Source organism: Cygnus atratus, chromosome 4 (genome assembly GCF_013377495.2).
Source record: "Cygnus atratus isolate AKBS03 ecotype Queensland, Australia chromosome 4, CAtr_DNAZoo_HiC_assembly, whole genome shotgun sequence".
In the NCBI taxonomy this organism is placed as follows: domain Eukaryota; kingdom Metazoa; phylum Chordata; class Aves; order Anseriformes; family Anatidae; genus Cygnus; species Cygnus atratus.
In genome coordinates this window covers 36,418,910-36,441,869 of record NC_066365.1, presented here as the reverse complement: position 1 = coordinate 36,441,869, position 22,960 = coordinate 36,418,910, and the positions used below count along the sequence as shown (strand labels likewise).

Genomic DNA, 22,960 nt, shown 5'->3' with positions numbered 1-22,960 from the left:
TCAATGGTTTAAGTGCTACTAAAGCACAAAGCCAAACGTTCTACAATGCAGTTCACGCTCTTGTTGTGTGTTGTTTCTGTATACAATGTTAGCTTTTCAGAAAGTGTATATTGTTAACCAAATGTTGATTCTTGCACATCTCAAGTCACGACAGCATTCTAGCACAGTTCACTGCTCAGAACTAACGAACTCACACTGGAGTCTTATAAAGTTACAAGCAATCAATTCTGTTGTTCAGTTACAGCTGCAAATTCTTAACAGCCCAAGAGCACTATATTTTGCCTATTTCATTGTTTAAATTATTATTTTTTAAGCTCATCACATACCTTTTTCTAAGAAAAATATAGTACTGACTATTGCTACTTCCTCATCCTTACCTTCTCATATCCTCCTTTATGTGCAGATTGATCAGTTCTTTAGGAACATGGAAAGAGAGAGTGGTCTCAGCCATCTGTTCCCGGATCCTCATCCACTTGTTGTCAGAAGTAGGGAATCTATATAACTTACAGATTGGATTTTTTAACACTGCAAAAAAAAATTATATCATTGCTTTCCTGTGGTTATATGACTGAAAAATTTTGACAACAAACTTAATCTAAAAACAATATGCTATTTCCCCCTCCAGCTTGTACAATTACTTTTAAAACCATTAAAATTCTGTTATGTACATCAATATTTTATTTATTATAGCAGCATGAGGAGGACATATTGCTAGTACAATAAGTAATTCATATTTTGCTGTAGCAGGAATTCTGTGAATTTAGCATTTCAGTGTAGTAAGAACAAATTATACTCTTTATTCTTATACTTACAGTGCAATTAGGGAAAATGGAATGCAAAAAGTAAACAATGAACTTGCATACAGTCAATACTACCACATGCCATCTGCTAGAATCACTCACATTAGTAATAAATTGCACTGGACAAGTGAAGCATGCCTCACAGTTTAGCTGCATCTGACGCATCTTCTCCATGACATGCACATATAGAAATCATTAACACAAATAGATGTTGTGCATCTACATTAATGGAAACTCAATCAGCGACATGGTCAAGAAAATGGTACTTGATAAAAATAAAGATAACAATCCTGTAAACATGTTACACACTGTTCCCAGAACACTACTGTAACTTGACATGGGAAAAAAAATATCAAGGTACTTAGTAACTTGGAAGGCTATCCTTAAAACCCACCATGGTTTCCACCTTAAAGCTCTTGCATGTTGGCTGTTTCCACTCTGACCTTACAATGATGCTCTGTAATAGAGATAGGAAATTTCTATTCCCTCCCTGCTCCCACCCCGCCATTCTTAACTGATAGGGTAAAAAGCTAGGAAAGGAAAGTTTTGTTTGACTACTTCAATAAACTTTGTGGGGGACCAATTTTTGTCATTAAATATACGCCTCTGCTGCTTCCTAACACAAAATGACTTTGGACAGACATCCAAATCCTCCAACAGTACTTTCCTACCAGACTTCCGAGAAAAAAAAAAAAAAGCCTTAGATCAGGGTCCCATTGATCTGCCAGTGAACGGTCTATAACTCAAACAAATATATTTCCCATGTGCGCTGCGAGGAAACTGCTGCTGTCAAAGTGACGGCTACTAGTAGAAATTTCAGCTTCTTTTACAACTCACTGCCACTATTATTGCCTACACAGGCTGACTTAAATAGAACAAAAAACACAGGCCAAGTTATCAAAGATACACAAATGGTCTTGTATATCTAATCAAGCTTGCTTTTTTTTTTATAAACATAATTCATTAAGAAAGGAATGTTGCAAATATTCACATTTAAGAAATTGCTGCTTTAATGTTTTCTATTCCTGCCATTGAGATCTCTTTAATCAGTCTTAGAGAAATTGGAAGCATTCAGTCTTTTTACATTTATGATTGATTTTACGTATAAAAGTCAGAACTTATTTTTTTTTAAAATAAACATAATAGATGATTGATGGCAATGGCCTATAAACAACAGCAGTTTTTGTTCATCACTAGCACCTGAAATACCTCAATGCCCAAGTGTCATTGCACACATTTTACAGCTTGAGAATCCTCACTACAAAAAAAAAATTCAAAAAATTCTCCAAGCCCTGTAACCTCAACTTACATCCAGTGTCTGGGCTTTGCTATATTACTTCATTAAAATATGCTGTAATGTTTTCCTATGCTCCTTGTCTTCTGTTGAGATTCTTTCGTGGAAAGTCAGTTTTCCAATAATGTTGACAGCCTCTACCAATCCATACAGCAGATATATGGCACCCATCATTAAGAGGACATGGAACGACAATCTTCAGATATCAGAGAGAGCTCAATAAACTTGGTTAAATCAAATCTGGCCTTAAACAAAAACCTAAAGCAGTTTTAGGATTTAGATTAGGTGTAGTACCACCTGTTTACTATGAAGCAGGCTAATAACTTTCACCAGGAGTTTTCAAATGATGATGACCAAGACACAAATATAAAAAGGTGTAGAAGAGAGAAGAGCATTTTACTTTCCAAGAAGTTTTTAAAGAAAGTTTTTCCAAGAAAAACGTTTGAATTTGTACTCAATCTATTACATTCAAAAAATTCGCCTTTGTCTGTGAGAACCTAATGCATATGCACAGAACGATTAGTTGATCAGTGTATGTACGCATCAGAGCTCCACAACCTCTTTCCTCCCATCGTTACCAGTAATAAAAACTACCGTCAACCAAAAAACAAAACAAACAAACAAAAATAAACAGAAGAGTAAAACTACTGCAGCATGATATCAAGGAGACTAGGTATCACTTCAGAAACATGGATCCAAAGTTGTTGCTTCTACCATTGTTAGAATTATTAAAGCTATTTGTTGGGTACTATCTGAAGGTAATACCTCTGATGCTGAACTTTCAGAATGGAATAATCTCACGTGTTTCTAGTTCTTTAAAAAAAATAAAAATAGATTTTTAGAATGGCCAAAAAACATCTATCTTGCCATGGGTTTATGAAGAAAAATTTGTTTACAAACTCAAAAAAAAAGCCTTGGAATTTTGTTTTTATAAGGAAATCAATTAATTCTAATTTGCACTGTTGCTAGAGTTCAAGGTTGTCAAAACGAGCTGCACAATACTGTGTTTTTCTTATAAACAGAGCTACTGAAGTCATGTGATTCCACAGAAGTCTCAGATACATTTTTCTTTCTAATCACACCAAGTTGTCAAAAAAAAAGAAATCCAGAAGGCACGTAAAAGCACCTGAATGGTAAAGACGGCAAGACTAGATTTAGCTTTTATAAACAGTAGTTATTAAAATGAAAGTTTCATAAATGTAATCCTTCCTGTATTTAGACAGTGATCATGAAAGGTACTGAAAAAAGCAATTCCAGATGAACTCCTGTGGTTAGAAAGAGAAAGATTTATTTTAAAAACATTTCTTTATAGCGTGAAGCCTAGAAGCCAATGTCATATATTTAACCATCCATATTTTTGGACATTCTCATTTTTAAATTTAAAGACCTCTGTGCTTTTTATTCCATGCAATATACTTCACACTGCTTCCCCTACAAGTAAAATAAAAAAAATAATAAAAGATTCAATACTCTGTTTTCATTTTTGTTGCCTGTTCAACATAGATCAAAGCATACCACTGCCACACACTAATTCACTAACAGTGTTTCTAGTTATATTTTCCTTTTTTGGACAGATGTTTTATGCTAGGATAGGATAATTTCAACATCCTAAATTTTTGCTTAATTGCTATTACTTTTATTCTCTTTTTCATTGCAAAGGGCAATACATTTTCTTGCAAACAATTGGCAAACACTCCTGTGTTAGAAACAAACAACTGAATTTTGTGACACAAATTCAATCTCTTGGGGTATAAACAGAATACTAATAGGTGTTTGTGAAATATATTCATTCCCTCCTCACTCAATAAGTGCCTTGTAACTCACTTGAGGGCTCTGAGTTCTATATATTAAGATTTAAGTTTCAGAAGAATGCCAGCATGCACTTATGCCTACAGGCTTTAAGAACCACACAGGTTTTCTTCTTTTTTTTCTTCTCAATTTCATAGGTTTGAAGGCCTGATAAACAACATGAAGCAGAGTGAAACAGCAATGTTTACAACAGCATACACGTGTACTAAACACCTATGTTTGTGGAATATATGCTGTACTGTAGATAGCTCTGTATGTACACAGCAGGGAAAGTAGTACAGGCAATATATACTACAGGCCGGCTGATAACCTCAACTTCTATCATATTACTGCTGTTGTTCTTCTTTTTCCTTCACTCTTTGTTGTTGATTGCCTCCAATTTTGCCACACTGAAATTTGTCTAGCTTAAGCTGATTATTTTTTGAAATTGTCAGTTAAAATGGTCCAGCTGCCTTGAAAATGAGGCTAAAAAACATAGGATGGTCTATGATGTTCAAGCTATGAATCTATAATGGAAAGCTATGTGCTTTATAAACTTGAATCCTGATGGTAAATCTTTTACAGAGATGTACGTTTTTCACAGAATCATTTAGGTTAGAAAAGACCTCTAAGATCATCTAGTCCAACTTTTCAGGTCCAACCTTTAGACCAACCTTTTTACCCCATCTATGGCATTCCTCCCAGATCTGACAATGATGTGAAGCATAAAGCTTTAGGAAAGAATGTAAAAATTCAAAACAGATTGACTTGAACTTAACATCTTATACTTGCACCGATTGTCTACCTCTATTGAAAATGCTTGCCTCCTTCCTAGTTTCTAATGCTAGCAAGACTGTGGATGTCTTATTCTTACAGGGTGGATGAATACCTTTTTCGGCAGAGCTAACATGTGGTACAACATGCTTAAGGGCAGCACTGCTACCCATATGAGAAAACCGATCTCCAGGCAATGCAGACAGCTTTAATCTACATGAATCCCAGTCATGGAGACATGCTGGGGAAAAAGTCCGACTGGTTGGGACAAGAGGCTGTGAGTAAAAAAGGAAAGCAAAAGTCTCCTAAGAAAAGAAATTGGGAATTCACTAAGAACAAGGAGAAAAGAATGGGACTGACAAAACCTATTACTGGTGCCAGGTGTCTGTAGGGAAGTGCAGGCAACGCTGGGGTGAGAAGAGGAAGTCACAAGTACAAGAAGCAAACTGAAGAATAAGTACTTATTAGAACAAACTTCCTGCATCTGAAAGCTATTTCCAATATACTGTATACTGTCACTTCTCATATGTGTGTCTGCAATTCTGCTCTATCTGCAATTCTGCTATTTCCCCTCACCTCTTTTTTAAAAAGAAAACCAAACCAACAAAAAACACTTTTGCATGTTTGACTTTGTAAACCCTGGCAATGCTCGGTGAGTTGGGGGTTTGCATTTGGATACAAGACCAACAAACAAAGATGTGTTAAAGTGCTGTCTACTAAGTGATGTATACTAAGTGATGTATAGAATCGCATGCAGTCATGACAGAGTGACCTAAACTTGATTATTCCTAAAGCTGACATCTATGGTGTAAGTTCCAACAATCTAACACAACTCACTCCCCAAACTACAGCATTTCCCCACCAAAAATAAATTAAAAAAATTAAACCCGGCCAGTGGCAAATTAAAGGAATTCAGTTGCAATCAGTGACATTTTCTCTGAACAGAAAGTTCTTTGAGACCCACTTAGCTGGATGACATACAGAGTCAGAATCAAAGAGCTGTACTGAGTTTGACCAAATGAAGCAACTGGCTCTGTATCTCATCTTCAAGAAGAGCCATAAATAGATACCTAAACATATAAGACACTCTCCCTGTCTCTAGCTATTTTCAGTTAAGGAATCTCCAGAATGAGATGTAGTTCAATCAATTAAAAGCTTCTACACACACATTTCTAGTCTCTCATTGAAGCAGTAAAAAGAAATGGCCATTCTGAAAAAGGAGTTTTGCCCTGGTGCTGATCTAGTCTCAACAAATCACAGGAAAATACAGCTTTTACACATGCATAAGAAAACTAATTCTGTAAGTTTCTAGTGCTTCCTTCAGACTGCAAACCTTGACTACTAAGTCTCCAGTCCTACCAATGAAGTAATATGAAAAAGTTTCAATAAAGGTTTTAAAAGGTTTTAAAACTTCAGTAACATTTCTCTTCAACTGCATGCAGCAAACACACAGAATACTTGACAGCGCAGTGGTTTCTGATGACCCATATAACTTATCTGCGACATTCTTACTGTAGAGCAATGGAGATTCATAAACTTGGGCTAATAAAACTTTTACGGTGCAGCATATCAGCATGTAATATTTCTCAGTATATTGAAAGAGAAATTGTTCTAGTTCAGCACTGTATACTCAAGCCCAGAGCTGACCTAGAATTGAGAATGACTTGCCAACAACTTCCTTAGTTTTAGGACATACAGCTTTCAGATCAAACTGAAATTGCCATGGCATCAACTATGAGAAAGATTAATTCTCCTGGGTATTCAATTGCAAATAGCACATAATTATTTTAACAGCACATCATGCAATGACATGACAAACTTATGAGGTTAATTCCATGCCCACTGAAGTCACAGACAGTCTTGAAAAATTACTGGATTATAAAGATGCTGGAGTGAGAAATTTCAGTAGCATTTCAGAAAGCATAATTGACATACTGAAAAAAAAAGTTTTCTTCACATTTGTTAACAAAATGATACTGTCAAAAATGTATAAAATATTAAAATTAAGTATCTCTACATGATTTGAAGAGCTTTTTAAGAGCTCTGCTACAAATTTTTGCAACTTCTTCAGGACCTGATAGAGCATTCCAACAGCCATATCTAATTGAAGTTAGAATACTTACCTGCATTTAAAGAAGGCAAGTTGTCTTTGCCACTTAGGCCTTCAGGGGCTGTACACTCATGAACCAATGCACACTACAAGTGAAACACAACCACATCCGTAACACATTCTGGCATAACAAGGAAATTTAAAGCAGTTCATAAATGGCAGACTAAAAAACAACACTTATAATTTCCCAGCCTTGCCAGTAATTGTCATTTACATTATTATTTTTACATTTGTGTTCCAATATATTGTACCAGCATCAGAACTACAGCAGAGAAAGTGAGAAAATATGATCAGCTATTACATAATAAAATAAAAAGGTTTTGTACCAGAACAATGGCAGCGGCTACAATAATTTTTGACTTGTTCTGTGGTTTCAGAGGGATTTCTTTCAACAAGACATTTTTCACACGCACAGTGCCAGAAAGCACTCCATGAATTTTTAAACAAGGGAAAAGTAGGAACCAGAAGAAAACTTTAAAATGTGGTTGTGGTTTACAATTAAAGTCCTCTGTTATACAAGTGAATTAGAAGAAGTTTCCTTTGATTAGCTTAGTGTATAAAGTAGAAGTAGTTAAAGTTTTTGGAGAAATCAACTGGTATGAAGACATGTTAAATATACTATGATGACTATTTTGTGTTCCTCCCCTAGTAAGAAAAAAAAGTTTATGAAGGTGATAGGAAAAGCCGGTAGCAGGACTCTTTCTAGATGTTCTGCTGCAGAGCTTGAAGCAAAGAGAAGACATGATGTGCTCCCTACCAGCTGACATCTCAAGTAGAACTGACTTACCAGCTTACTCCTCCCTGAGCAATCCCTTTGGCATAGTGTGTCTAATGAGTTCACAAACCTAATGCAGAACTTATCTCTTTGAAGTAATACAGCAACTCTACCTTCTCACAATTGCTTCTTGGGAATATACTCATAGACTGCATCCTCACTATGAACATACAAACTAGGGCTCCATGATGCAACACCATGACAACTAATTCCTAAAAATTGAATCCTTTAAAGACTACAATAAATACAGCTGTCACAAGGTTACTCTTTCATGCAAGTATTAGAACCCCTTAGAAAGGTGCTATTAAAAGCATTGGAAAGGTGTTATTAAAAGCCTTCTGGCTACCCCAGAACAGACACAGACCATTAATAACATCTGAAATTATTGTGTGAAGTCTCATTCCACATTTTGAAATAGAAGAAAAATGAAAGAGAAGGCTAGAAAAAGTTAGTCTTGCATATCTTACCGAAGCTGTACATTACAAAACCAGAAAGACTTCACAGTGTTTTTTGGCTGCTTTGGAATTGGTCCCCCTAGTCCATGGCTTTAAAAAGGCTTTTGACCCCTTTGACAAGGATGGTTACAATACAATAAAGTGTAAAATATATCCTTAGAGTTTGGCCCAAAAGCAGACTGTTTTGGCTGAGCAGGAAAGATATTGAGAACAATGCCCTTCTCTTCAAATATACATTATTTAAAACATAATATTTTTTGTTACCTCAAAAAATAAAAAAATAAGGAGTATTTAATTTTGCATCTCCTGCAGCATTATCTGAACTTAGTTGATTTTTTTCTCCTCCATCAAGAGCAGAATAAGGGAAGCATCTGAAGTACATCATAGTATTAGTGTTGCAAAATTTCTGTCAGTGAAAATGAGACTGCAGAGACAGCTATCAAGTGGCAGCAGCTGTATTTCAGTTGTCATCATACTAGGGCCTCAGTAAAAGACCTTATTAACCACAAACCATTCAAACCCCAATTATGTCATTCAGAGTGGTCATTTCTGAATCTTTCCCCAGCCCAAGCCTCATCATCCATCTTTTCCACCCCTCCTTTGGTTCTCCCATTCCTCCCAAAACCGTTCCCACATATCTCCAAATCCCAGATATCATCCCCATCTCCACCACTTCTGGCTGCAAGACCTGCCAATTGGAGACCATTTTTTCCCTTTCCAACACCTTTTGTCCCTCCTCTTACCCCTCACCACGAGTCCCCCAGCTCCAAATACCTACATACACCCCCTGCTCAACACTACCCTGTTCTAGCACTCTGAAGCACCATTGCTGCCACCCTCCACCCCTCTAGATTTTCCCCACCACTACGTGCTCCCATAAAATGCAGCTGAACCTGCCCCTTCACAAGGGGATTCACCTCTTCTTTGGCTCGCCTGTCTGTCATTCTTTCCAGGTTTTCAGTATTGTGGGCACAGGTTGCACTTAGAAATCCACATGAACAGGACTTCAAGGGCAGAAAACAGAGGAACTGTCCAAGGGAAAAAGAAATCAGATTTATGGTGTCTCTACGGACAGTTGTTGATCAGGAGTGGTTAAATAGGGTCAACTGAGGTCAAAATCAACTTTTTTTTTTTTCTAAAAAAGGGGAGGGACTAGTAAACTGATAACAGAATATTACTCTCCACATTTTCATGAAGAAGTATTTTTACTTTATAGAGATTAAGTGTACACAGGACTTTATTCCATAAATTATTGAATAACCATTTAACCCAATGTGGTATGAGTAATTTCATCATCTGGTACCTCTACTCATTTTAATTAACTCTGCACAATGAACTGAGTGGCTACCTTTTGATCCTGTGCATCTGTTGTGATGTGGTCCATTTCCCCATCTTCGAACTCTCCCATCTTCACAAGGTTGACTTCAATGGTACCAACTGTTTTCCCACCATCAGAAGTTCTGAAAAGAAATCCCATGACATTAGGTCATCTGCAGCATCTCATTCCTTCGACAAAAATATATTCAGTAAACATTCAGTTCCCTCTTCGTTCTGTATAGCTGCTGTTCTGTATTTAACTCATTTATATCCATAAAACAAACGTTAACAGTAAGACTTATTATGTTTACTGCACATTGCTTAAAACAAGGGAAGTTTTCATCATAAAACTGAGGATTGGAAACTTAGAAATGGTGGCAGAAAATGCTCAGAAGAGGGACTAGGAAGCTAGCAAATAAGAAAAAACTTTCAGAAAGAGTAATGTTAGACGTGTATTTCCATCAGTAACTGCCACATTCTTGAGACAACTCTCACTGCAGGAAAATAAACCCCACTCCCACACAGATACCCTTACTGACCTTCAGAAAACAATCCTTGTGTCATGTGAGTAAAGAAAAATCCCCCAACCGCTGTTCTCCACGCTTCACCCAGCAAAATAGTGAAACCCGCAGGTTGCAGCCCTGCTGCTGGCATAGCACAGCTGGGATGGGGCACACAAGCTGACACCCGCTGCCCCTCAGCTTTGCCCTCCTGTTATGCACGGGCTGTCCTGCAGCACATGCTCCTAACACCGCTCCAGGTGGCAGAGCCCTGTCTCTGGGCTGGGCTCACACAGTTTTACATCACCTTTATTTTTGTGTGCTGTAATAAAGTCTAAATTAGGTCAGAGGAAGCCAGTTCTTTATGCTGATTAAAGTTAAGCACATACATCTGTCTTTCCGGGCATGGACACATTTATGATGCCAATTCAAACCTTGCTTTTTCTACACTAAAATCTCCAAGCATGGCTACTCCAAGCTTCAAATTTAAACATTTATATTTCGTTACAAGCCACTATACTTCAGTGTGTGACTCAGTAACATATACTCATCTTGCAACTACACAGCTTAAATATGTTCTTACATAAAAGCTTGAAAATTACACATAATTCTCCATACTTTACATGTCACTATTTCATTTGCTGTAAGCTAAATTCATTAGTGACAATAAAATGAAACAATTAAAAATGAACCAATTCCAGATAGCCCTGCAACCCAAGAAGCCTATGTTAATTAACAGAGTATACAAAAGAAAAATAATGAAGAAAGGTTCAATGTCCAAAGGGTGTTTATGAGCAAAGGTACATATTAACCCTGAAGTATATGAAATGCAATTTAAGTGTCTTCTGATTTCAGAATGTTCCCCTGAATTACTACATAGAAGTTTCACTTCATTTTTTTCCTTCCTAGGTCACAACCACCATGCAAACTGGGCTACAGCATTTCTAAGGAAAAAGAGAATACAAGAGATGTTAGCATATCACACATACTTTTAAAAATCAGAGCAAATGCTTGGCTACAAGCCTGACAATTTTTCAGCAGCTTAATGTGCCCTGATCGAAGTGTCAAGTGGATGATCTCATTGCCAGACTGCCTTAAATATGCAACAGCACTTGGCTGTTTCCTGAAAGGAAAAAGGTTGCATTCACTTGACCATGAGAAGTAAAATTTTGCCCTTCCATTTTTTAGGAATCATGATTTCTAAGGCTGAAGAGACCTGAAAGTCTGGCCTTGAACTAGATAAAACAGACCTGATTCAAAGTCACACCAGCATAAATTAAGAGTATAAGTGAATATTTAGCAAAAAGGTATTCAATTTGCAAATAAACTGATAAAAGCCAATGAGGTAAGTTGTTTGAGTTAAATAAAAATGGAAATGCCAGTCACACTTTCTCGGTCATCTCATTTGCTTTAGAAAACTGAATATTCCCTCCTTGCTCTTACTAGAAGCATGCCCCCAGCATGGCAGTGAGCACTGCATTGCTTGCCTGCACAAGCAGCACACAAGGGAAAGCTTTCTCCATACATTTTGAAAGAAATACAATGGATGTAATTTCACTTTATATCAATTTTTTCAATTATTTTCTTCTCAAAATCACTCATGTTCTGTTCTAATACATCTGTAATATTACAATCTGAAACATTCAGCAACTACAAGAGCAGACAATGGAAAAGAATAAAACTGAACAGTGGGACTGTTGCATTTTAATTGTACTCCTTCCTTCATTTCTCTCAACTTTCCACATGGAAATACAAAATCACAATTAAAAAAATCCACAAAGTTTCTTTTTGATACTAGAGGCACACAACTCAACAAAAAACTCTATAAATGTCCAGGGAGAAGCCATCATTAGCTGTGTCACACACTGAATTTAAAATATCACTGGTGCATGAGTCTTCAAACAACAGACATGTCACACATTTAAAACTTCCAAGCAACATCATGAGGTTAAAAATTTGCTTAAAAGAAAATGGAAAGTGAGAAACAGAATTGATGCAGTGGGAAAAATAAAAAAGCCCACTGACCACATTGAAATAAGACAAAATTGTATTATTTTACTTTGTACTAAAACAAACAGTATTAGACATTAGATATACATATTTCATACCATTTGCTTGGACAGACAGGAAAAGACACACACACACACTCAAGCAGAGCATCAGGAAAATAGTTAACTGGCTTTAGGATACTTCATAATATATTAGGTTAGAAAAAGCTTATTTGCTGTTGTATAATAAAGCTGAGAAGTGCACTCTGCACTGACGTGCTGCAGTGAAGACTGTCCCTGCAGCAAAATGCTTATAGGCACAAGACAAGATTCAGTACAGACCCACAGGAGTTCAGTACTGCACAACAAGGATTGCACCTTGACAAATCTGCATCACGACTTTGCTAACACACACAGTGGGGATGGGGAACAGAACAGTAAGAATAAATATGTGTCAATGTCAAGAAGCCCATATTTGGCTGTAACTCTAGTTGGCCTTTGGAATTGGAAAATTCCCGATGACTTATTTCTTTTAAAGCAGCTTGGGACAACTGCCCCATGTTTGTCCAGAGCATCTGCATTTGGAATATTATCAATAAAAACGGAGACAAGGTGGTAGAAAAGTGATTTCTAAACCAGACTTGGAATGCAACACCAGAGGATGCAGGCTTCAGCAGCAAAGCTGGCAATGTTTCAGTCTATCAGTAACCATTCGGTCCAACCTGCCTGCATCCCCCATTGCTCACTCCACATGCCACAGTTCTGTGACAATCTACACCAGAGGCTCTGCAGTCCCAACCTGGAGGAAGTGGTTCTGAGTGAAACTGTAGGTTTTGAACTTAAAGAAATCCTTTCATCAGAGTGAAATGCAACGCTGCTATTCAGCTCACTGAGTCAAATCCAAACATTTGTGAAGTTGTCCTGAAATCAGCTCAGGTTTAAAACTACAACTACTTACTAACGCTTCTAATATTCAAATTTATCATATGCATGGATTTGCTTACTATCCCAAGTCCTTAAGGACCTCCAGGTTAATATCAGCTCCCTCAAATACAAGACAAAGAGCTACCCAGTACCATCCTGAGCAACAAAAATGCACGCCCACCTTACTGATGATAAAAGGTTCGTGTGGGCATCCAGAGGGGAATAAACTAACAAGCTAGCAGTGGAAAAGCAGGTGAGTTAGATGGACTGAGAACAGCAGTCGTTTGCCTCCAATGCAGTACTCATTGAGTGTCATTACTGTGTATTGAGCATGTAAATTTAGGCCTGCTAATTGGTTCCCATGGCTATACCTTTCTTCCCAAAAAAATGGCTTAAGAACACAAAGAAAAAGAGAAGCAGACTGTGTATTTGCATAACAGTGTTAATTATAGATGACAAAGTGACTGCCTGAAAAGCAAACGGCATGATTTTCAGTCTATCAGGCAGCCCCATTCTCCAGTGCATAATACACAACAAATGAAATTAGCACAAACTAACATACATACTGCCATAAAATCCATTTTCTCCATTGATGCAATGTATTTTGCAATACGTAAGCACAAAATTGCTGGTCTTGTATAGAAATGTTGCTGCTTTTGTTTATTCTGCAAAACCACAGTAAAGCCTATCTCAACCAATATTGATTTAAACAAGTCCACTGGTAAAAAACATTTTGTAAAATGCTGAGATAAATAAAGTTTTGTGATGTTCAATCTGTTCTCCATTTTCATGATTTCAGTGAAATGTTGATTAAGCTTCGTGTCAAAACAAGTTTCCCCTCAACTCTCTGGGAGATTTGCCTGGCTTATAAAAGCCGAGTTGTTGTTCATCTGCTTCCTGGGGTGGATTTCGTGACACAAAGCAGCCAAGAAACAGTTTCAGAAAGGAGACCAGGTAGGACTAGTTGTAGACAGACTCATACCGAATTTTAATAGAGAAAAGTAGCTAAATATATAGTATTCTATAGTAATTATTTCCGAACAAAGTTATATATACTTAAACCACTGCAAAAATGACAGTGCTGCTTTCAAATCTTATTTAGTTAATCCAACATAGTGAATATAACTCCTCTTCAAGTGTAGTTACATGTCTGCTGGCCCACTGAACTACAGGATGTTTGAGGGGCAGTGTTATGAGGAGAAGGAAAAGCTGGGGAGACTTGGTTTTTACTTTTAAATGGTGTGTCAGGATTATTTTTTTCCCAACTTTTCAGAAAACAGCTTAACTCCTTTATTAAAAAGAAATAGGTTTAGTCCTTCTCAAGATGAACGAAAATACAACAGCTAAGATAAAGCAGATTGAAATAAATAGACATTGTCCAAGAGGTCACAGCAACACAGAACAAATAAACAAACATTTTGATTGCCTGACAAACACAATTACAACCAAAAAAAGAGTTCTGGACAAACAACAAAGCACAAGACACTTCTACACATCTGCTGGATCAATACTTTCATTAATTCAACAGAAATCCCAGAGGCCTGGATGCTGTTCCTGTCAGGAGACAAGTCAGAAAAGTGGCTGGTGGCGGGATGGAGAACAAGAGAACAAGAAGACACTGCCCCTTGTTTTTTTTCATTTCAACTTGCACACCACTGAAAGGTTTGGAACTTTTGAAAGCTACCACGGCATAGACAGAAAAGAACCTCCAAAAAAGCACAGTCAGTTACATGTGTAAGGAAAGGCTAGAGAATATAGGACTGACAGACATCCATGGCCACATTCGCTCAGATATTTTGTGTAACTGATGCACCCCATCCTAGTTCTTGGTTTTGTAGAGTTGAAATCATTGCTATAAAGCTCTGCTTACAGGATGGAAAGGATTACCCCAATTTCACAGTGAAGTGGCCTACTTCTCCTTTCACACTGCCTAGTACGAGGAACATCTCAGACAGATGGACCTTAATTCCACAGAACATAAAAGAACACTATCATCTTTTGCCAAGCTTGCTGCTTCTTACATATTAATTTACTGGAAATCATACCAAATTCACCTGAGCTAAAATTGACTTTGCTGGAAGCAGAACAAACTACCACCACGTGGGAAGCGGCTCATGGACATACTAATCACTAGCCCTATACAAAAGGCCATACACCCCAGCCAAACAGGACAAGACAACCTACACCACACACACCATCACACAATTACGTTGTATATAGAAATAAATATATAACATACTGTGTATATAAATATCCTATATGATTCTATGATATCCTATATAGAATTATAGATCTATGCCAGCCTTCCACAAAAAGTCTCCACAAAATAACTACCAAAATACAAGAATATTCCTTTAAAAACACTTCTATACTGTACCTCAGAAAGACAAATGGAAGACAATAAATGAATAAAAAGAAATGCATGACACAATAAATGAATAAAACCAGTGAAAATATAACCAGATTCTCTAATTAGACCAATATCTACAGGATACAGTTATTTCCAGATCCTTAAATCTCTATTTCAAATCTAACAAAGTTGCAACAAAGTAGCACAGGCACTCCCCGGCAAACTCCCATCCAAAGTATATCAACAAAATATAAATAAAATTGCATTCTCTGACAAGGCCCTCTGTATATCTCCCATCCTGCTAATGGATACTAATACAAGAGAACAATGGGAGAAAAACAAGTTTTGATTACTAAACTGCTCTGGATAAAATGTCATTGAAGAGAGGCAGATGATTTGCATATTTTGTGCTGTTGAATAGTCATAACCAGGAAACAATCCAACATTTCAAAGGTTAGGAACATTTTTCTTAACTTAAATAAATAAATTAAGCCAACTGAAGACTATCACATAATGTATCCACAAATTAATTAGAGTTGTTATAACATTTGTCTTTTAGTATTAGCTGCACAAAGTGGACAAACAAGACAAAAAATATTAATTAAAAGCAAACCTGAAAAGGCTCAGAAGTTCAACTGAAACTAAGCTGGCAAGCTGTCATTTATTGTTCATCAGTTACCTCAACTTTTGGTTTACGTATTAGATGGGTAGGATATAAAATACTCTCAGCTTCCTGAAACTTTACATTCTTTTGATTTTATATTTGACTACATAGTCACTTATTATGGCACCTGTCCAAGGCATTCTTTCATATCAAGGTTTCAACATACCAATTACAGAGATAAGCAAATTTGTCCCCCCCCCCCCCCCCCCCCAAACTTGAGAATTTGAAATTCTCTAAGAATACGCTCTTACAACATGAACTTGGTATTTATCTACCCAAACATTTCCACAGAGAGTAGTCAGTTCATATTGTATCTGATCCTGTTTTCTACATTAGAAAACAAAGTTATCCTCTTGTTAAGCATGGCATTTTCTGTGTTTGGGTGAAACTAAAATAAAGGCATTTTGTTAACTTTGTCTCTAAGCTATATACATGTATGTGATTACTACTGTTATAGTAGAAGAACTGCTATAGCAGTTTGAAGGCTGTTATAGTAATAAAACCAAAATATTTCAAAAGGTTTCCCTTCAAAAAAACGTAGTGTCCTTGAGATAATGGAAGTACATCACCATCACCGTACAGGTCATAATTTAGACTTCCAGCCAAAACAAGGCTTGCTTCATGTTCAATTCGTGCATGTAGGATGAAGAACTTTTTTTTTTTTTTTTTTTTTAACAGTACCCATGTGCGTTATCCCAGGCAGAACACACACCAAAAGATGCCAGATCATCATCTACCACATGTTGCAGTTTTCCTAGTCACAACTTCTCACCCTGCAAATTTTGCTCATGTAGAAACACTGAGTTTGGGCATTAGCTCTGCGAGTTTTAGCTCTGCCATACCTAGTAATCCCAAATAAACCTCCAGCAGGTTTGCAAAAATCAGCTCAACATCATCTCTGCATTTTACACAGTCCAATGAATTGATTAGGAAAAATCACAACCTAACAGGTTTCCTCTAACCTTAAAAGGGTTTTGATTTATATCTTGATTTATCTTATAGCCATAAATCAGTATCAGAGGTGAACTCTTCAGTGCAGAGCTTTAATAAATACCTGTTCAGCACAAAACTAGGTTTCAAACACTGTACCTGACTCTCCTACAGATCTGTGCCCTGTGTCACTGAACAGAGTTGTACACCAACCCCCATTCACATTTGAGTTGGGCTGCACATAATGATGAGGTTAGGAGACAGCACTGATTTCACGAGAGAAGTCTTAACTCGTTATGTCCACTGTCTTTAAATATGCTTAGAAGCCAAACCAGCCAACTGTACCATGTTAATTCTTTAACACACATGAAACTGAGAACCTTACACTCCTTTCTAATAGAGATTTCGAAACAAACCCACTACTTCAAGTTCCCTGCGATTCTTCCATAAGTTATACCACAGAATTATTAACCTTCTCTAATCTGACATGTGGCAAGCTCCAGTTTAAATAACTGGTATTTCATTTTGACTTTGTGCATGGTAGAAACAGAAGCACTTCAAGCTGATATCTAATATACCTAGGGTAATATGGAGTTTCAAACACAGTCAAGCAGGAATCAACAAATGCCTTGGATTATTAACTTGACGTGGTTTACTACAGATGAAAACACTTACCTGAGGGTAAGGGTCAGCTGTTGCTCCTTTGACTTCACCAAGTCTCCTACTCTAAAAGTTGTATAGCCCAGGAAGCTTCGCTACAAAACAAAGCATAAAGGAAAGACAAGATCTCTATTAATTTTTGAAGTTTTGTTATTTTTTTGACCGTGCACCTGGAAATCTTACTTGCTACCTAGAAAAAATACTACATTCCAACATACTAATTTGACACATTATCTGGTAGAAATTTGGTATGCATCTGTAACGCTATTATCAGTAAGTTGTTCAATACTGGTTTTATGGGCAGGAACCTCTCTCTTTTGTTACAACCTGTCTGACAACCTTAAAAATAATAGGCTGCAAAGTGTACAGCTGCAATAAAGTTTTCATTCAGTACCAGCGTTTTCATTTTGCACCCTCTTTCTCTATTCCTGTATTTCAAATTTCTACATTACAAGGAATGATAAATTTTCAGTGTTTTACCAACGTCGCTCTTGCTATGTTTTTTTTTCCCCAAGGCGCTACCATCTATATGTTCCAAATGCAGATGTATTTTGCTATGAAGCTACTTTTACTCCACGTTCAGGGCAAGGTTATTAATAGAAACACTGTATTGCTGTAGTTCATAGCAGCATTTCTGTGTGCTTGTTTCCTTTATTTCCATTCTAAGGTAGACCCTATTCATTGCAGTATGAGTGTAGAGAAATGTGCTAATGCAATTAGAATTTCTAAAGATAAGTTAAGCTACTACACTATGTCTATTCCTTGCATCAAAATCACCTTCACACACCATCAAGAATATGGTGCAAGGAAGAAAACGAACTCATCTTTTGCTTTTATTACTTTTCATCCTCTGCTCATACTCCACTGCATATTGCTAAAATCTCATTTGGTCATTTTGTCCAACAGTATTCTTCTTGCCCTGGGAGAATTGGGAAAAACTGTCCACAGCCACCTTCTAGGCATTTATTTTTGAATATACAACTCATTATAATCTATTCACAGCAAATAATACTAAGATCATAAGATTATATTGAATTTTTGCAAGGGAACATCAAGAAACAAAGTTTGTGTTTATTATGTTATTCTGATTTTACTCTACTGTTGGAATGGCAATCAAAATAAAATTCCATGGTAGTTTACATATAGTCTTGGATATTCCAAATTCAAGCAGAACAAAGTTGTGCTCATGTGAAATCAACATGCTGCATGCAGAAAACAACTGCTACCTTTGGCAAAAAAGAACAGAATTTGTTGCTACTAAGAAACAACATCTTTTGGTAAAACAAAACAAAACAAACAAACCTGCAGCTGCTTTCTTTCAGGAAGGCCAGCTGGATATTGTATACTTGCATACTGGCAATAAAGCTCTACAGCAAGATAGGTTTTTGTGTATATAAAATGTATAGTTCACACCACAACCCTCAATTTAGGTAAGCCACAACACTGGTCTTCAACTTGGTAAGCTAGGTTATCAGTTATGGCTCATTGCTAACAAAAATGCAGGTTTAAAAATAGATAATTGATTTCCTGTGTTTTGGTTGGCACTTAGGCAGCTGAGGAAAAAAAAAAAAGCAAGCTGAGAGCCTAGGGAAGCCTGGGAAAGCAGCAGATTTGGGAAGTACTAAACAGGAACTAAGGAAACAAAAAAGCCTATACAAAATATACAGAGATAAACAAGTCATACAAGCAAAGACCATGGTTAGTTTTCACTGCCAAAGTGAAGCATGTACTTGTCTAGGTGTGACTCATGCTGAGACGCACACTTGCTAGAGTGAACACACAAACATCTTCCTTTAGATCAGTCAACATGACAGCTTTTTTTTTTTTTTTTTTTAAACACTGAAACTCTACAGGGGCATGGTTAGCTCAGGTTATTCACGTTACAAGAGAACATCCTTCTTAGTCCAAAGAGAATATATTCTGCAGCACAACTTCTACACAGCAGCCTTTATTGGATATTTCAAAGCAGTTGAGTGCTCGCAGCAGCGACCTTATCACTTGGAAAGAGGAAGACGGATATTTGGAACAAAACTGATACAGGCTTGGGGCTTCTTTCCGCAGTAAAATAGAACTACACACCCATTTCAGAACCCAAAGTAGGAGTCCTCACATGATCAGGGCTAAGAGGTGATGACACAGCTCTTTTCTACAATCTGGAAGCTTTGGTCACTGTACCCACTAACCATCTCTGAGAGTCGCATGTAGTTCTCCAGGGGCACAAAATTAAAGGTGAATAATTTTATGAGCCTAAAAAATTCCACTTATTTGCTTGTTTCATATTCTTTTGCTCATTTAAAATAAAACTTTCTTAACCTGACAATGCAATTAGGAATTATTTGCAAAATTAAATACAATTGAGACTGATCCCATGACCTAAATGCACACAGTCATGCTAATGTTCAAGGGTTCTAATTTCAAATGATGCTGGAGATTACTTTTCCTGAACTGATTTAGAGATAGATAGTATACCCTAGGGCCTGAACTGGCAGTCTACAAACCAATCAAACTTTGCATGTGTAACTTGGAAAGGCTTTAAAATTTGACTTAAAATAGAATGGCTGCTGTAATGCTAATTACAGAGCAATGTTCCTCTGTAATTTTGCTAGTAGAGTACTTATGATTATAAATGTGAGGATATGAGCCTTGACTAGTTTGGTGAATAATCTCGCCTAGCCAAAGAGAAAAGTCCCTATAATAGCGCATTGATTATTTCATTAAGATTGAACACCGCCAACTTACAGACTTCTCAAACACTAGCTGAAATGCTGGAAACTATGCCAAGGAAGCCCTGAGTAATGCAGGAAAGTCAGAACCTTATATTAATATTTTCAAAATCCCAGATCTTGTTTAGTCTTTTATTCAGCTGTAGCAGGACTAATGTTTCACTGTCCCATGCAGCCTCCATATTACATGGGAGGCTCTAGCCTTCTAAGACCCAGAAAAGACATACCAATACCTTCGCCAAAAATAGCCCAGACGCACAGAAAATTGATCTCACTATCTACCATCAGTGCCATTTCTTCATCTGAACCCAAAGGCAACTCCTACAGCAGAACTATTTATACTCTGCACGTGAAAATGAGAACGCAACGGATCAGCCTCATTGAGATAATGTAACTCCACGCTCTCAATCCAGATTACTTGCATGGCAGTAGCAAGAAGTCTAGATAGTTGTGTTTGCCTCAGGTATATTTCAGCTGAAAATGGCTTTCAAGACATAAATGAATGGGATGATAGCAATCCCCAAGCCTGTTAACTCTTGCCTTGACTCTTCATTCACTTAACCCAACTTGTGCTATTAAGAAGAAAACAAAAAACTAGTTGCCAGCTCCTGTTTAGGCAGAATGTTGTTTCTCTTTGGTGTCTATGTCTGCTGATAAGGTGGAAAAAAATCCATCAATGAAAAAAATTGCTTACTCCAACATCTGCTCTTGGCTCCTTGTGATCAGGTAGGACGCTGGTGCGGACCTGAAAGGAAAGAAAAAAGGCAAGGCAAACAATTTTTTTTTTGTTGTCACTTTCCTATAATGAGAGAAGTGCCCATATACTTTTTCCTTATATTTGTCTACATTTAAGAGCTGATTTTAAAGGGAAATTATATATATATATCTGCATGTATAATTGAATAACAGAACTCAGTAGAACTCTGGCAGTGGTATAAGAACACACATGCAGACAATTTTACCCTTGTGTCACCTGGCAGTGACGATCAGCACCCTTCTTTTCCCCCCCAGTCCCTTTTGCACAGAAGGCAAGCACTAAACTCTTCTAACACAACTACCACAACTCCACAGAAAGCTGGTATGATTTGCTCTATACCAAGGGACAATTTCAGCTGTTTGTTCATCTGGAAGGGTCAAGCAGAAGGGCCGGTGTACCTGCATGCAGTTGGACGCTTTTCCCAAGCAAGGTTAGACAATGACTCTGCTTTGCAGAGCATGGAATCAGAAGCATTTGTTTATGCAGCAGCAAGACTACGTACTACCTCTGGACACACTTTACAAAAAAAAATGAGGATAGTAGAAAATTAAGATTTTAGTCTCTAAGAGTCATCTGCTTTTCCTCCCAACTTCTCTGCAACTGAGTATCTTCCCGCTTCTCTGTGTAGGCTGCATCTTATACTCTTTCTAGAGAAGTGTAGGTGTACTTCATTTGCCAACACATGGCACAAAATAAGCATTGGGAGATGCCTCCTCTGGGACAACTGAGGTTACCGAGATTTAACAGCTTATGCAGGTGCCTAACTAGGTGTATGAATAAAAAGCAGCAATCAGATACTTGATAACAAATACATTTTTTTTTTTTTTTTAACTTATTTACTTACAGCTAGGGCACATGATCAAAACTGCCTTCAAAAAAAATTGAAATCCACAGTTCAGAAATCATGTATTACTTATGAACCCGCCCCATAACAAGTGTATTGCAACAAACACACCACCTCTGCAATATCCAAGCAGGAGCTGGAACACACCAACAGACAGAAAGATCTGTACATTAGGAGTGCTTTGAGACACGCTAGAAAGAATCAGATCAGCCCCACCAAGGCTTATTGACTCGACATAATTGCCAGCCATACCAGAGCTGTACTGTCTTGCACCATGCCTCTATGGAAATGATACAGGCCATATCTACATAATGGTCTGTTGCAGCTCCAATTCCAGAAGGATTTTACAGCTTGGGTACAGGGCCAGACTCAGCACAGCTCACAGCTTCAGCTGCTGACATTAGTCTGCAAATTACCACACACACAAATGGAGAACTGACTGCACTGAAGTTACACTAGGAGGAAAAAAAGACAGCTCGTTATTGCATTTTCTCCCACAAAGCTCTGAGATCACATATGCCCCAAAACTGAAACACAGAAAAATTAAAGTCACACTTCTGAAATACAGTTACAGCAACCTCACCTTATCTAGGTCTGCTCATTTCCACAGCTACTCATAAAATAAATAACTAACCCTTGAAGGCAAAATCCCGCATTTTGGAGTCAAAGTAAATAAGAAGAAGCTGTAATATCTATCCATATAAATCTAAATAATCTTAGTGTTTTCACAAAATAGATTGAAAAACAGGAGGAGGAGGAAGTTTATTTGCCTTGTTAACATGGTATATAGAATGAGCAGTATTCATTTCTCTAACCTATTTCAATCAACTTTTTTTCTCCACAGAGAAAAGGATCTGTCAACTGCAAGGATATGTGAGAGATTAGAAGTGACAAAATGGTCTTTATAAATTGGAGACAACTTGTATTTGAGTCCTAGCAACACTGAAAATAGATGCTCTACTGCTACTACTAATTTGCTCTTTATTGAGACTTGGGCTACAGATACTCCAGCAATATCAGTTTCTATTGCACATTGCATTGAATTGAGAAGGAAAACTCATGTATTGCAGCACCTAGTTAACTCTCAGCAAAGAGTTAACACAGACCCATGCTGCAAGGCATCTTTTGCATGATGACATCACCAGCACACCCTTGTGAACAGCTGCTGGCAAGCCATGACCTTTACACTGTGGTTTCAGCACACACAGTTTGCACCCATGAAGAAACACCTGCAAGTGATGGTTTGACCCTTGCAGGGGCCTGAAACACCATCTCTTCACAGAGCTCTCAGCTGCAACACATCCAGC

At 37.4% G+C, this 22,960-nt stretch overlaps 1 protein-coding gene across 26 annotated transcripts in view; it reads right to left on the bottom strand.

Annotated features, from left to right (window-relative positions):
• The window catches only part of INPP4B (inositol polyphosphate-4-phosphatase type II B), a 293,558-nt gene that overhangs the window by 101,835 nt on the left and 168,763 nt on the right, over positions 1-22,960 (bottom strand). For 9 of the 26 annotated variants that reach the window (XM_050710635.1, XM_050710632.1, XM_050710624.1 and 6 more), the window contains 5 exons: positions 20,747-20,797; positions 17,345-17,424; positions 9,345-9,456; positions 6,780-6,852; positions 378-525 (listed from right to left, as the gene is read on the bottom strand). In XM_050710635.1, coding sequence (XP_050566592.1) covers positions 378-525; positions 6,780-6,852; positions 9,345-9,456; positions 17,345-17,424; positions 20,747-20,797 — 464 coding nt within the window. Of the gene's footprint in view, positions 1-377; positions 526-6,779; positions 6,853-8,260; positions 8,340-8,913; positions 9,025-9,344; positions 9,457-17,344; positions 17,425-20,746; positions 20,798-22,960 lie in introns of those variants that run through there. The other 17 variants (XM_050710628.1, XM_050710622.1, XM_050710621.1 and 14 more) reach the window with 4 other exon arrangements.